This window comes from Phoxinus phoxinus (genome assembly GCF_949152265.1).
Source record: "Phoxinus phoxinus genome assembly, chromosome: 10".
Taxonomy (NCBI): Eukaryota; Metazoa; Chordata; class Actinopteri; order Cypriniformes; family Leuciscidae; genus Phoxinus; species Phoxinus phoxinus.
In genome coordinates this window covers 12,718,420-12,732,201 of record NC_136885.1, presented here as the reverse complement: position 1 = coordinate 12,732,201, position 13,782 = coordinate 12,718,420, and the positions used below count along the sequence as shown (strand labels likewise).

The 13,782-nt window shown below is 40.4% G+C and overlaps 2 protein-coding genes across 2 annotated transcripts; both read left to right on the top strand.

The window, feature by feature from the left end:
* The first annotated feature begins 1,677 nt into the window (after positions 1-1,677).
* Positions 1,678-3,101, top strand: LOC307005654 (zymogen granule membrane protein 16-like). The gene is made up of 4 exons (XM_079626022.1): positions 1,678-1,693; positions 1,915-2,005; positions 2,265-2,409; positions 2,676-3,101. The coding sequence occupies exons 2-4, from the start codon at positions 1,951-1,953 to the stop codon at positions 2,995-2,997; spliced, it is 522 nt and encodes a 173-aa protein (XP_079482148.1). The 5' UTR covers positions 1,678-1,693; positions 1,915-1,950; the 3' UTR covers positions 2,998-3,101.
* A 2,240-nt stretch (positions 3,102-5,341) lies between these two features.
* LOC307006096 (piggyBac transposable element-derived protein 4-like) lies at positions 5,342-8,196 on the top strand (the record flags this gene model as incomplete). Its single annotated transcript, XM_079626735.1, has 3 exons — positions 5,342-6,454; positions 6,488-6,760; positions 7,877-8,196. The coding sequence occupies exons 1-3, from the start codon at positions 5,371-5,373 to the stop codon at positions 8,194-8,196; spliced, it is 1,677 nt and encodes a 558-aa protein (XP_079482861.1). The 5' UTR covers positions 5,342-5,370.
* Positions 8,197-13,782: the final 5,586 nt, after the last annotated feature.

Genomic DNA, 13,782 nt, shown 5'->3' with positions numbered 1-13,782 from the left:
TCTCCACACCTGTTGCCAATCTGCCGTTTAGTTGTCATGACGACAGATACACACACAGGCCCGGGGACAGTGTTACACTAAAAGTGCCCCGGCGGGAACACTTCTCTGGTGGGAATAGTTCCAGGGATTATTTGTCACCCCGTGACACTCTCATTGACAAATGCAGAACAATTAGTTCATGCGTTCATGACCTCAAGGCTAGATTATTGTAATGCTCTACTGGGTGGTTGCCCTGCACGTTTAACAAACAAACTACAGCTAGTTCAAAACGCAGCAGCTCGAGTTCTTACCAGAACTTGGAAGTATGACCATATTAGCCCCGTTCTGTCAACACTGCATTGGCTGCCTATTAAACATCGTATCAATTTTTAAATATTGCTGATTACTTAAAAAGCACTAAATGGTTTAGCTCCGCAGTACTTGAGCGAGCTCTTAACGCATTATAGTCCTTCACGTCTATTGCGATCTCAAAATTCCGGCCAGTTGATAATACCTAGAATATCAAAATCGACTGCTGGTGGTAGATCCTTTTCCTATTTAGCACCAAAACTTTGGAACAGTCTTCCTACCATTGTCCTGGAAGCAGACACACTCTGTCAGTTCAAAGCTAGATTAAAGACCTATCTATTTGACCTAGCATTCACATAATGCATTATAGACTTCTATAACTCAATGTTAGGCTGCATTGATTAGGTCAGCCGGAACTGGGAACACTTCCCTTAAATCCTGATGTACCCGTTACATCATAAGAAGAATGGCATCTACGCTAATTTTAGTGTCTTTGTTTATCCCGAGGTTTTCCCGCAGCCTGCCGGATCCAGGCCGTATCCAGATCTGACGAAGGACCTTCGCTTGGACCCGATGTCAATGCAGTGCTGAAGTGCCAACTAGCCTCTCCCTATGGAGGATCCCTTTATCATTCTACAGATAAAGCATTGTGGAAAATTCGCATATCTACCCCGTAGTGATTAAAAATTGTTTAGACTTGGTTTGTAGAGAATTACAAACATGCGCACATATATTCAAACGCACATAACTATAGAATTCATTCTTAATGCGCACGTGAGCGCCATCAGTGTTTATCACAGGTTCGCGTTTAAAGTCTGTGTAGACTAGAGAGAACGGTGTCGTCTTAGCGGCCCCTAATTTAATAACAAATGATCCTTTCGACGGAAGTGAATCAATCAAAACTAACTATAGCTGGAAAATAACATTATTCAAGAACCGCTATAAAGCCAAAACAATCTGTTACCTTAAATTATACGTTTATCTCTGTAAAGCAGCTTTGAAACAATCTACATTGTTAAAAGCGCTATATAAATGAAGATGACTTGACTTGACTTGTTCTTTTCTGAGTTTTCAATGGCCTGCAAAGGTTTGTGATGATCAGATGTTCAAACCATTTTAAGAAAACTAAAAATATGTTTACTGGAAAAGATTTACTGACATCAAAACGTTTTACATTACTTAAACCTTGACATCATAGCCTACATTCATTTAAAATAAGAAATATGTGTTCCAGAAATGTATCAGGTCAACAACAAGGAAATTCTTTCTTAAAATATTTTCCTTTCAGAAACAAAGCATGAAAGAATCTCAAAAAAAAAAAAAAAAAAAAAAGGCTGGACCAGCAAAAGAGTATAAATTATGGTTTGGTCTTCTTCAAGGAACATCCACTCAGGCTTACCTACAGGTAACAACATCGATTAACGATACTGTACATCATGAATAAATACTCTTAAATATTTTCATTTATCTATTTGTCTATTATTTTTTGTGGATACGGTAACAATTGTGTTGCTTGTTTTTAAATGATAATTAATTATGTCTTAAACTATTGTCATCTGCATATTGCTAAAACATTCTTAACGAATTCACTGTTTAATAACTCAACACATGTTTGGTTTGATCTAGATTCTCAGCGAGCAGTGAACAACTAAGCATTCCAAAATGCTGCATTATTTTGTGGTACTCTCTTGCCTTTATGCCATGAGCATGACCATGCGTGAGTATCACTAACTCAACTCAAGTTTTTTTGAAGTCAGAAGTTCAATAATTAAATCAGTGACTAATTGAATATGCATCAAGTCTTAGAATTAGGCATCAGAAGCACTTTTAAAAGTAGAATAACAGGAAATTGCCAGGCTTTGTGTTTAACTAAAATAATAAAAATAAAGGGTTCCACTTAGAACCAAAAAAGGGTTTTAATGGTCATTGATAAACAATTTTTGACGTTAGAGACTTACACCTGTTTACCTTTCCAGCTTTACCTGATTATTACTCGTACTCCCCTGCTGTCGGGGACGGCAGTGGAACTGAATTTACCACTTCACAGGAGGGTCGCATCACTGGAGTCAGAGTTTATGAATATCCCTACTATGGATACTACTCCAACAACTACATCAATGGGTAAGTTTCCCCAAGCTAGATAGTTACACATCTAGGCAACATTTTATCAATTCCAAAATAACCTGATCTGTCATAATTTTTGGACATGTTATCTGCACGCAAATCCATTTTGCAACAAATTATAACAAATTATACACTATACACATATAGCATATTCAACTATCTGTTTTCTGTTAATTGTTTACTCTGTAATGTTTTTATGTTAGTTATATTGTATCTTGCTGTGAATTATTTTAACAAAAATGGCACATGCCCTATCTGTTTAGGCTCCAGTTGCAATATGACGGTAACTGGACAGAACTGGTTGGAACAAGCGATTATGGCAATGAAAAGACGATGACACTCTTCGACAACGAATATTTCGTTCAGGTCTCTGGAAAGTATTACTCTGGTTACATCTCTGAGCTTATGTTTGTCACTAATGAGGGGCGCTCTTTCAAAGTGGGGCAGCCTACTGGACTTTCATTTAACTTGTACCCGACCCATGATGGAAGTGCACTACGCTTCCTCAGCGGCCGACAGAATGGATTTGCCCTTACCTCCATTGGGGCTCACTGGGCTGTGTTGTTCAACTCCACTACACCATAAATTCATCATAAAGAATTATGTGTTTATGTGAGGAAAATGAGTAGCCTACTATTTTTTTCTTTGCTCTTAAAAATGATGATAATAATGCTCTTGTCATCATTATTTTAATGATTTCTGATTAGGCTTGATTTTTCTATTAACGTTGATTTTTATTAAAACTTATTAAAACAAATTATATACTTTTTTCATTGAATGATCACAATAAAACTGACTTTAAAGAATTTACCATGCCTTCGTTTATTTTTGTGCTACTTTCAAATGCCTTTAATGTATTGATTTTATTGTTTACCTATAAAACTTTAGAAATTAATATAAAAATGTGACATTAATTTTTTTATATGATAATCTAAACTAGTGTAACCGGTGGCTCGCGACACCAGTTATGCACTTGTCTGCGTTGTGTGTGTAGCTTTGTCGAGACAGACACGGGACAACAGGCGGCAGTTTTGCTGGATCTTTTATCTGATTCTGATGTACAAACAAAACAAAATCAGCCTCTTAGTGAGAATCACCCTCGGTTACTCTCTCCAGTGCATTAACAATGCCAAGAGCAATAAATCACATTGAATAAAATACATGTAACAAAACATACCTGATGTACAAACAAAACAAAATCAGCCTCTTAGTGAGAATCGCCCTCGGTTACTCTATAAAACAAATGTGATGTACACTTATCACGTGCTCTCATATCACATTTAGGCCCAGATGCAAAAATATAACTTAAACAAGATGAAATTACCAAAATAACCACAGAGATAGATAAAATAATAGTATATACATAAATTAGAGTGAAAATACAGACATAAAAGCAACAATTAAAATAAAGATTAATTAAGATTAATCAGAGCCCAAAATAACTCACCTCTCCAGTGCATTAACAATGCCAAGAGGAAGAGGAGGGGACAGAACAGGAAATTATATTGACTTATGACGTCACATCAATTAAAGGGGAAAGGCACTCACTTCACTTAGGCAGTCATCAGGTGTATGTAAATGAACAATTTTGTGAGAATTCTAATTAACAATACATATTTAACAGTACACTTTCTATACCTGTTACACTCACCCCTCAGAATTTACACAAAATTCCCAGAGTATAACAAAAGAAAAAAAATACACTGGTCACTAGAGTTACATGGTCCACACTTTAAAAACAGTGAAGACTACACCTAGAAAGCTACCCAAACAAAAGGGATACAAATATGGAGAAAGTTGGCCAAACTTCTACACATTTTGTAGGCATACACAAAGTGCCCATTACACTTTGAAAAATCTCAGACCAGGTACATAAACAGGATTAATATACACAATTAAAAAACAGAAAATATCACTTAGTATTACCAGAGACCGTGCAATACAATACACAAACCTATACATGAATAACAGGAGATACAGACTCCAAACCAAGTAAGGTTTCAAGTTGAACCATTGACTCAATCAGCCTACGAACAGGCTTAACCCTTTGACACGTACGATCACACCGGTGTGATCAGTCTTGGCTGGTCCCTGGAGCGTACGATCACACCGGTGTGATTAGAACGTTCAGTGAATCACGTGATCAACTGCCAAATTCAAAAATTCAAACTTTTGCTTTTACTGCTTTCCCGCTTTGACTGGCACTGAGCCACAGACGGACGTGCACAGTTCTCATCATTATCACAACTGTTCAGTGTATTTTAATGTTTATTTTAGGTTTCATTCACTTTAAATTACATTACACAATAACAAATATATAGTTTATTATTGCGCACTAATATTTATAACAGCAAAATAACCTTTTACACATGATGTAATATTCATATTTATTCGAGTCAAACACACCTTGTAGATAAAACGGCCGTTTCACACAGCAAGCGTCAGCGCGTCGTGAGCAGCGCGTATTTTTTTCGGCGTGCGTGCATGTTGATCAATGAGTGGATTCACACCAGGAGCAGGAGCAGTGCATGAGCGTCAAGCAGGAGCGTCGCGTGAGATGCAGTGAAGCGGGGGTTACGGTCATATATTTCGGGAGACATGGATGATCTTGCATGTTGTAAATCCAGCAGGCTCCGAGTCCAACTCTCCATCAGTGTTGTAAACAAATAATGGCGGCGCCCATAGCCCGTGATATCTTACCGATCAACTAACATGATATTTTTCTCTCTCTAAGTATTAAAATCACATTAGGAGTTCCCTTATATATATTTAACGATGTTAATAACTACAAGTTTGTAAATATTTTGCATAAAAAAAATAAAAAAGATTTTAACTGTCATGCATTGCGAGTCTTTTTTTCCCGCTGATGATGAAGAGCTGACGTCACCGTTACCTCACACTCGGCTTTGTTCTCATTTAAAGACACAACTTTAATCAAGCTCACCAACTTCAGAGAAAATGACAGAAAATGTATATAAAAGAAGACAACTGACAAGTGAGGAAATTAAGGACATTTTTTTTAATTCTGATGAGGAGATTTTTGACAGCGAGGCAGAGAGTGACAGCGATGAAGATCTTCCCCCAAACCTTGAAGCTCTTGACAACATTGTAGATGAAGAGACGACACCAGTCCTAAATGAGGCAGAAGAGGTAAACTCATTGTTATGGCAGGCAACCAACCTTTTTAATCCTCCTGGCCCAGGCAATTTTGACAACCAGCTCTGTGGTGTGCAAAATCCACCAGAATCACCCAGTGAGGTCAATTGTTTTAAAATGTTCCTCACAGAAGATGTCATGGGAGAAATTGTGGAGGAAACAAACCGCTATGCCTCTGACTTGCAAGAAAGGGAAATTAAAGGAAAGCTGGTTAAATGGGTTCCAACAAATATCCCTGAAATGTACACATTTTTAGTGTCAGTTCTCTTAATGGGGGTGATAAAAAAACCATCACTTCGTGATTACTGGAGCACAGACCCCATGCTCTTGACCCCATTTTTTGGGTCTTTGTTCTCACAGGATCGCTTCCTTCTGCTCCTCCGCTGTCTACACTTCGCAAACAATGCGACAGCAGTTTCCAACGACCCGCTGAAAAAAATCAGAAATATATTCACTGCTCTCACCTCCTCCTTTCATCGCATTTTTGTGCCATACAGGGATCTGTGTGTGGATGAGTCTCTGATGAAGTGGAAAGGCAGGCTGGCATTTCGTCAGTTCATTCCATCTAAACGGCACAGATTTGGGGTAAAGTTTTTTGTTTTGTGTGATGTGCTAACTGGTTATGTGGAGGACATGATCATTTACACTGGATCTACCACTGACATCCAACATTACCCAGGACTTGGGATTTCTGGGTCCGTTGTGATGACACTTCTAGCACCTTACCTAAGAAAATGTCATGTTCTTTATGTGGACAACTGGTACAGTAGTCCCACACTTTTCCAGCACCTCTTGTCACTTGGCACTGGAGCTTGTGGGACTGTGCGCGCAAACAGGAAAGGGATGCCAAAGTTCACCTGTAAGATGAAAAAAGGTGAGGTGGAATTCGAAGAGAATGGGTCACAGTTGGCAGTAAAATGGCATGACAAGAGGGATGTTCATGTCCTTACCACAGTCCACCCAACTGGTATGGCAGCCACAGGGAAGCTTGATCACATCACTGGGCAACCAAGGATGAAGCCAGTCTGTGTGCTGGAGTATAACAAAAAGATGGGGGCAGTTGACAAAGCTGATATGATGATCGGTTTTCATGAATGCACCAGAAAGTCTACCAAGTGGTACAAGAAGATCTTCTTTCACCTACTTGACACTGTTTTACTCAACAGCCACATCGTCTACCGGCAAATTACTGGTGAGAAATGGATACAAATCATCTAATAATAAATATAAAGATAAAAAGTGATTATTAATGAATTATTTAATTAATTATTATTTTTAATTAATGTAATCTAAAGTGTTAAAGGGTTAGTTCACCCAAAAATGAAAATAATGTCATTAATGACTCACCCTCATGTCGTTCCAAGCCCGTAAGACCTCCGTTCATCTTCGGAACACAGTTTAAGATATTTTAGATTTAGTCCGAGAGCTTTCTGTCCCTCCATTGAAAATGTATGAATGGTATACTGTCCGTGTCCAGAAAGGTAATAAAGACATCATCAAAGTAGTCCATGTGACATCAGTGGGTTAGTTAGAAATTTTTGAAGCATCGAAAATACATTTTTGTCCAAAAATAACAAAAACTACGACTTTATTCAGCATTGTATTCTCTTCCGGGTCTGTTGTCAATCTGTGTTCACGACTCCGCAGTGACGCTGCTGACGTAAGACGCTGCTGACGTGTTATCTCGTCCGTGTAGTATTCGGGTTCAAATAAATATGGATGGGCAAAAAAAATGCAAGTCTTCCTCTGTGTCGAAATCCTTAGACATGTTTGCGAAGATTGCTTTGTTTACATCGTGCGTCTCCCTCAGACTGTAAACGAAGCTCGGGCGCACCAGATAACACGTCAGCAGCGTCTTACGTCAGCAGCGTCACTGCGGAGTCGTGAAGGCGGATTGACAACAGACCCGGAAGAGAATACAATGCTGAATAAAGTCGTAGTTTTTGTTATTTTTGGACAAAAATGTATTTTCGATGCTTCAAAAATTTCTAACTAACCCACTGATGTCACATGGACTACTTTGATAATGTCTTTATTACCTTTCTGGACACGGACAGTATACCGTTCATACATTTTCAATGGAGGGACAGAAAGCTCTCGGACTAAATCTAAAATATCTTAAACTGTGTTCCGAAGATGAACGGAGGTCTTACGGGCTTGGAACGACATGAGGGTGAGTCATTAATGACATTATTTTCATTTTTGGGTGAACTAACCCTTTAACAAATTCACAATAATAAACAGACCACACTGTCACATACTATTCTATTCTCCTCACTCCCTATATGATGTGCTCTACTGTGAGTAGGAAAGGAAATCACCTCACTACAATTCAGGACGAACCTGATGAGAGGGCTGCTGGAGGAGTACAGCACATTGCGCGGTCCAACCAAAGGCGGGCGTCCTGCCTTGGACACTCCTCTGCGCCTTACACCCAGGCATTTCCCATCTGAAGTCCCTCAGACCACTTCCCAGGGCAGCAAGACCAGGCGGCACTGCAAGGTCTGCCTCTCCAGCACACGCAAGGGCAAGCAGAGGCGCCTCACCAAGCACATGTGTGTGCCATGCAACACTCCCTTGTGTGCTGTCCCATGTTTTGAGGAGTACCACACACTGAAGCATTATTAAGCCTGTAAAAAGTCAGAGTATATTAATTAATTTATGATGATACTATTTAAATTATTATTTATTGTAATTATATTATTAAGTATAAAGGTATGTATAATAGTTTGTTTGTAAACAAAAACATTTATCACAAGTTAGAGTATATTTATAGATTTTTGTTTGTTTGTTTATGATGATACTATTTTGATTGTTATTCATTTTAAATATATTTGTTATCTGTTTTGTAATTATATTAGTAAGTATAAATGTATTGTATTAAACAAAAACATTTAACTTACATTAAAATAGATTAAATAAAACATACATGAAATGTGTACATTTTGTGATTTCTTTTTAACAAATGTCATACGTTTGAATTCTATGAATAATGCTAAACTTATACATGTCTCTCACTAGCAAAGCAGAGAAAATCTACATGGTATGACTTCTTTAAAGGGTTAGTTCACTTTAAAAGGAAAATTCTTTCATCTTTTCTTTCATTCATTCTTACTCACCCTCAAGTTGTTTCAAACCTGTATGAATTTCTTTCTTCTGCTGAACACAAAAGAAGATATTTTGAAGAATGTCAGTAACCAAACAGTCAACTGGTCCCATTGACTTCCATAGTATATATTTTTTTCCTACTACGGAAGTCAATGGCTCCAGTTAACTCTTTGGTTACTGACATTTTTCAAAATATCTTCCTTTGTGTTCAGCAGAAGAAAATAATTCATACAGGTTTGAAACAACTTGAGGGTGAGTAAATGATGAAAGAATTTTCATTTTAAAGTGAACTATCCCTTTAATTTATATTTCCAACAAACATTTGAGCAAGCTAATAAGTGAGGTGTGACCATATATATATATATATATAATTGTATATGGTCACACAGCTTGTTTTGTATATAGGAAAATATAATTTAACAATGTCATAAAATGTAGCTTTTCTCTGCTTTGCTATTGAGAGATATAAAACTCAGTAACAATATTAACTAAAACAAACAAGAAAATCGATGTAAAGGATTTAACGTCAAATATGTGCTTTGGTATATTCATATAACTGAACCCCGACTTTACCCCCTGAATGCACGGATTACTGAACATATTTATTTGCAATGCGCAAAACAGCGCGTTGACAGACAAACAACCCGTAATGACGTGAACGACCACATTATTGAGCACTGTCCGTTTTACGTTCTTTATTCATATTTATTGCATGCTTGTAAATAATTCTAGATGCTTCAGAATACAATTAAAAACTAAAATATAGCCTAACGTTACTCACCGATTGTCACTCGGCTGTTGTGAGGGAGATGCAAAGTACCATGTGCCAGCGAAATTCAAAGCAGTGGGGGGGAACACATAAACATAACCATATCAACCATAGTCGGTACACGCTAACTAATTATTTGAGAGGTTTTGAATAAAAAATAAAGCGAAACAGTCAAACTACTCACCTGCAGACGGTTATCCATCGTGCGCGCCATTGTGACTGCGAAATGTCACGTGACAAGGTTCATGCGTCTCCATGGAAATTAGAACGCGATTGATTGCAAAATAACGGTCGCAGAAAAAAACTCACGCCAGGCTACCAGTCTGACTATTTTAGAACGTACGTGCGAAAGGGTTAATTACTCTACCAAGCCTGGTAGTGTAACGATCATCAGGGTTATGGTCAATCAAAGAATCATGCAAACTGTTAGGAACAGGAACAGTAGGAGAAAAAGCACTAGTTACAGTGTTATGGTCAACAGATAAATCATCGTGTGCTTCAGAAACAGTTTGAGAAGAATGGGTTGAGACCCAAGAAGCAGTACGATCATCATCACAAACAGCTATGTGAGAAATGACAGACAGAGACTCAGCATGTGACAAATCATCATTGGCAGGTACTGTTGACTCAGCCACATCACATACAGATTGAGAAGGTGTGGAACAAGGACAACCACTAGCACTTTCACCAACAGAAAAATCAGTTGCAGGCAAAGGGAGAAAGTTAACTGGCAACAATAGATTCCGATGTACCACTTTCTCATGACCAGATTTGTCACGGATCTTATAAATGTGCAGGGAAGGTTTGGAGGCAACAACAGAATACATGTTGGGTTCCCATTTATCGGCAAGCTTCCGTTTACCTCTACAGCCTTTGTTGGCAATGAGAACATGATCACCAACTGACAGAGGCAATCCTTTGACCCTCTTATTGTACTGATCAGTCTGATGTTTTTGTTCTGCAGTAGAGTTCTTTTGAGCCAGCGCCATAGCAGACTGTAGATCACTGACAAGAGATTGAACATAGTCATTGTAATCACAGATTGACTCATCACGAAGCACACTTTGAAACATAAGGTCAACAGGTAATCTTGGCACCCTTCCGAACATCAGGTAAAAAGGGGCAAACCCAGTTGTCTCATGGGCAGTGCAGTTATACATGAATGTCATTGTTTGTACCAACTGTGGCCACTTTTGCTTAGATCTGGGTGGAAGCGATCTCAACATGTTACCCAACGTTCTGTTAAACCTTTCAGTTCCACCATTCCCCATTGGGTGGTACGGGGAAGTCCGTGACTTGTCAACACTGGCAATATCAAGAAGCTCTGCTATTAGCTCACTCTCAAAATTTGCTCCCTGGTCCGAATGGATACGCTGGGGAAATCCATAGATGCAGAAGAAGCCATCCCACAGTTTCTTAGCAACACTTTTAGCACATTGATTTCGGCAAGGGAACGCGTGAGCTAACTTGGTGAAATGATCTGTAATTACCAAGACATCCACAGATTTATTGTGCCTATCTTCAGCAGACCAGAAATCAATACAGACAAGCTCCAATGGGGCAGTGGTCTTGATGCTCTCCAAGGGTGCTCTTGCTGCTGGCTCTGGAGTTTTACTCAGGACACAACGGGTACAAGTCTTAACGTAATCACGCACATCACGTTCCATTCCAGGCCAATAGAACCTCTGGCGGGCTAAAGACAGGGTACGTGGCTGACCTTGGTGACCGGCCAAATCATGAACACCAGAGAGTGCTTGCTGTTTCAGGGAGCCAGGCAGGACGAACTGAGACTTTTTGTGCTTAGTGAGGGGATCTTTGACAGCTCTATACAGGATGCCATGAAGCAAAAAGAGTTTTTCCCACTGCCTCAAAATCCTCAAAACTAGCAAATCTTCATTCGCACGCTCACGCCTGGAAGGCCTGCGTTTCCTGCTGACATAGAAAACCACCCTTGAAATAACTGTGTCTTTGTGCTGCTGATACTGCAATTCGGACAATGAAAAGGCATGGGTTATGTCTTCACAGTCGGGAATCAATGAAGTCAAATGATTAGCCAGGGATGTTGCTCTAGATACAGCTCCTGAATCCCAATCATCATAAACAGACAAGATAGACGACACATCCTCAGTAGTCATAGAAAAGTTTATCTCAGAGCTCAGATTGAGTTCAGTTTCAAGTGTCTGTGGCTGGCATGTGAGGCGGAATGTTTTCTGTACAGAATCATCTTCCATACTGTGTACATTTTTCAGCAGTTCAGAGTAAGGCTCGGACAGAAGTCGCTGACTCACTGGGTTGACGAACGGGTCACGACTGAGTGCATCCGCCACAACATTCAATCTTCCAGGAACGTACTTGATCTTAAAGTTGTACGGGGCAAGTTTTGAAACCCAGCGCTGCTCACATGCATCCAATTTAGGTTTTGTCAAGATGTACGTGAGTGGATTATTATCAGTCCACACGGTGAACTCATGACCTTTGAGCCAGTGACTGAACTTGTCACACACTGCCCACTTCAGAGCCAAGAACTCTAATCTGTGTGCAGGGTAATTGGCTTGGCTGCGGCTCAAAGACTTGCTGGCGAAGGCTATAGGACGTGCTTTGTCCTCGCCACTGGGAACTTGAGAAAGCACTGCACCTAAGCCGTCCAACGATGCATCAGTGCAGAGAATAAAGGGATTCTCAAAGTCAGGGTGTGCCAGGACCACGCTCTCGACAAGGGCTCTCTTTAACTCCTTGAAGGCGACATCACAAGCAGGAGTCCAGTCCTGGGGAGACAACTCCCGGAAAGTGCCAGATCTGTTACGACTACCTGTGCCTTTCGCCAAACGTTTTTGACCGGCTGTAAAATTAAACAATGGCTTTGAAATACGTGAACAGCCAGGAATGAAGCTCTGGTAGTAGAGAACCATGCCCAGAAATGATCTTAGTTTCTTTGGCGAAGGTGTGACGCTATCTTCTTTCATCAGGTCATTCTTCTGAAAGGCTGATATGACTGCTACCTTGTCTTCATCCACAGAAACTCCAGATCCGCTTATCACATGACCCAGAAATTTGATGGAGCGCCTGAGAAAGTGACACTTTTTCGGAGCCAACTTCAAATTACTAGCTCTCAACCGTGAAAACACCACTTCCAAGCGTTTCAAGGCCTCCTGTTCAGAGCGGGCGAAAACCAGCATATCATCAAGATAGCAAAGGAGGCTGGAAAAGTTGAGATCTCCAAATACGCTGAGCATCATGCGCATAAAGGATGCTGGACTGTTACACAGGCCTTGGGGAAGACGGTTGTATTCGTACAAGCCCATGGGTGTTGTAAATGCGGTGTAATGACGGTCAGATACATGGAGTGGGACGTTGTAAAATCCTGACGTCAAATCCACAGAGCTGAAGAGAAGATTTCCACCTAGAGCAGCCAGGCAATCTGCCTGATGAGGCAAAGGGTGAGCATCCTTGATCGTCTTTGCATTAAGCCAGCGAAAGTCCGTACAGATTCTGAGAGAACCATCCTTCTTCCATACCATTACCAAAGGTGACGCATACTCGCTGACAGATTTGCTAATAATGCCCTTCTCTTCCATATCAGAAAGTACCTCTCTCAACTTTTGGTAGTGGGCGGGAGGGGTTCGGCGATAGGGCAGGCGGAACGGACGCTCATCGCTCAAATGAATTCGGTGTACAAAGTCTTTCACCTCTCCACAATCGAGTCTGTCTCTGGAGAAAACATCACAATAGGACACGATAAGACTCGCCAACTCCTCCTTCCATGACTCGGAGACTTCACATCCTTCGATATCAATGCCCTCCAAACCATACTCATGCAGTAACCGCACAGGGTCAACAGGTGGAAGAGACTCGGGGAAGGCTGCATCAGAAACTTGAGGTCTGCACACATCTTGTGAAACCGTAACATCCTCCACCGCCAAACAAGGAGACACATCAGCCAGCTTAGCGTTACGTCGAAGAGTTATTGGAGACTGAGTGGGATTCAAGATCTTCATCGGCACCCATCGATCACCCCACATAGGAGTCACTACACGTCCAACAAGAACATGACGTGGCGCTGAACGTGAAGTAGTGGGTTCGACGATGACAGAGCTTCCTGGGGAGACATTAGTGTTAGCTGGTAGTTTTCCCCAGACAAGGTGCTCACATCTGGGAAGCAAAGTAACCGCTTGACAAAGCTTAACTGTGCCAAGCTTAGCGGGCTGTTGAGGACCAGACCAACGAGAAACACAGCTCAGAAGCTCAAGAAACTCTTCACACTCAGGGTTGCTGTTTTTGCAAGAAATCAGTTCCCAGTACTTCTTTTCGGCTTTCATCTTCTGAAGCACGCATTTGAT

Excerpts from the sequence above, each read along its gene's own strand:
- LOC307005654 (XM_079626022.1), top strand. The coding sequence starts at position 1,951 with ATGCTGCATTATTTTGTGGTACTCTCTTGCCTTTATGCCATGAGCATG. Across the intron at positions 2,006-2,264 it reads TGCCATGAGCATGACCATGC|CTTTACCTGATTATTACTCG; the intron begins GTGAGTATCACT and ends TTACCTTTCCAG. Across the intron at positions 2,410-2,675 it reads TCCAACAACTACATCAATGG|GCTCCAGTTGCAATATGACG; the intron begins GTAAGTTTCCCC and ends CTATCTGTTTAG.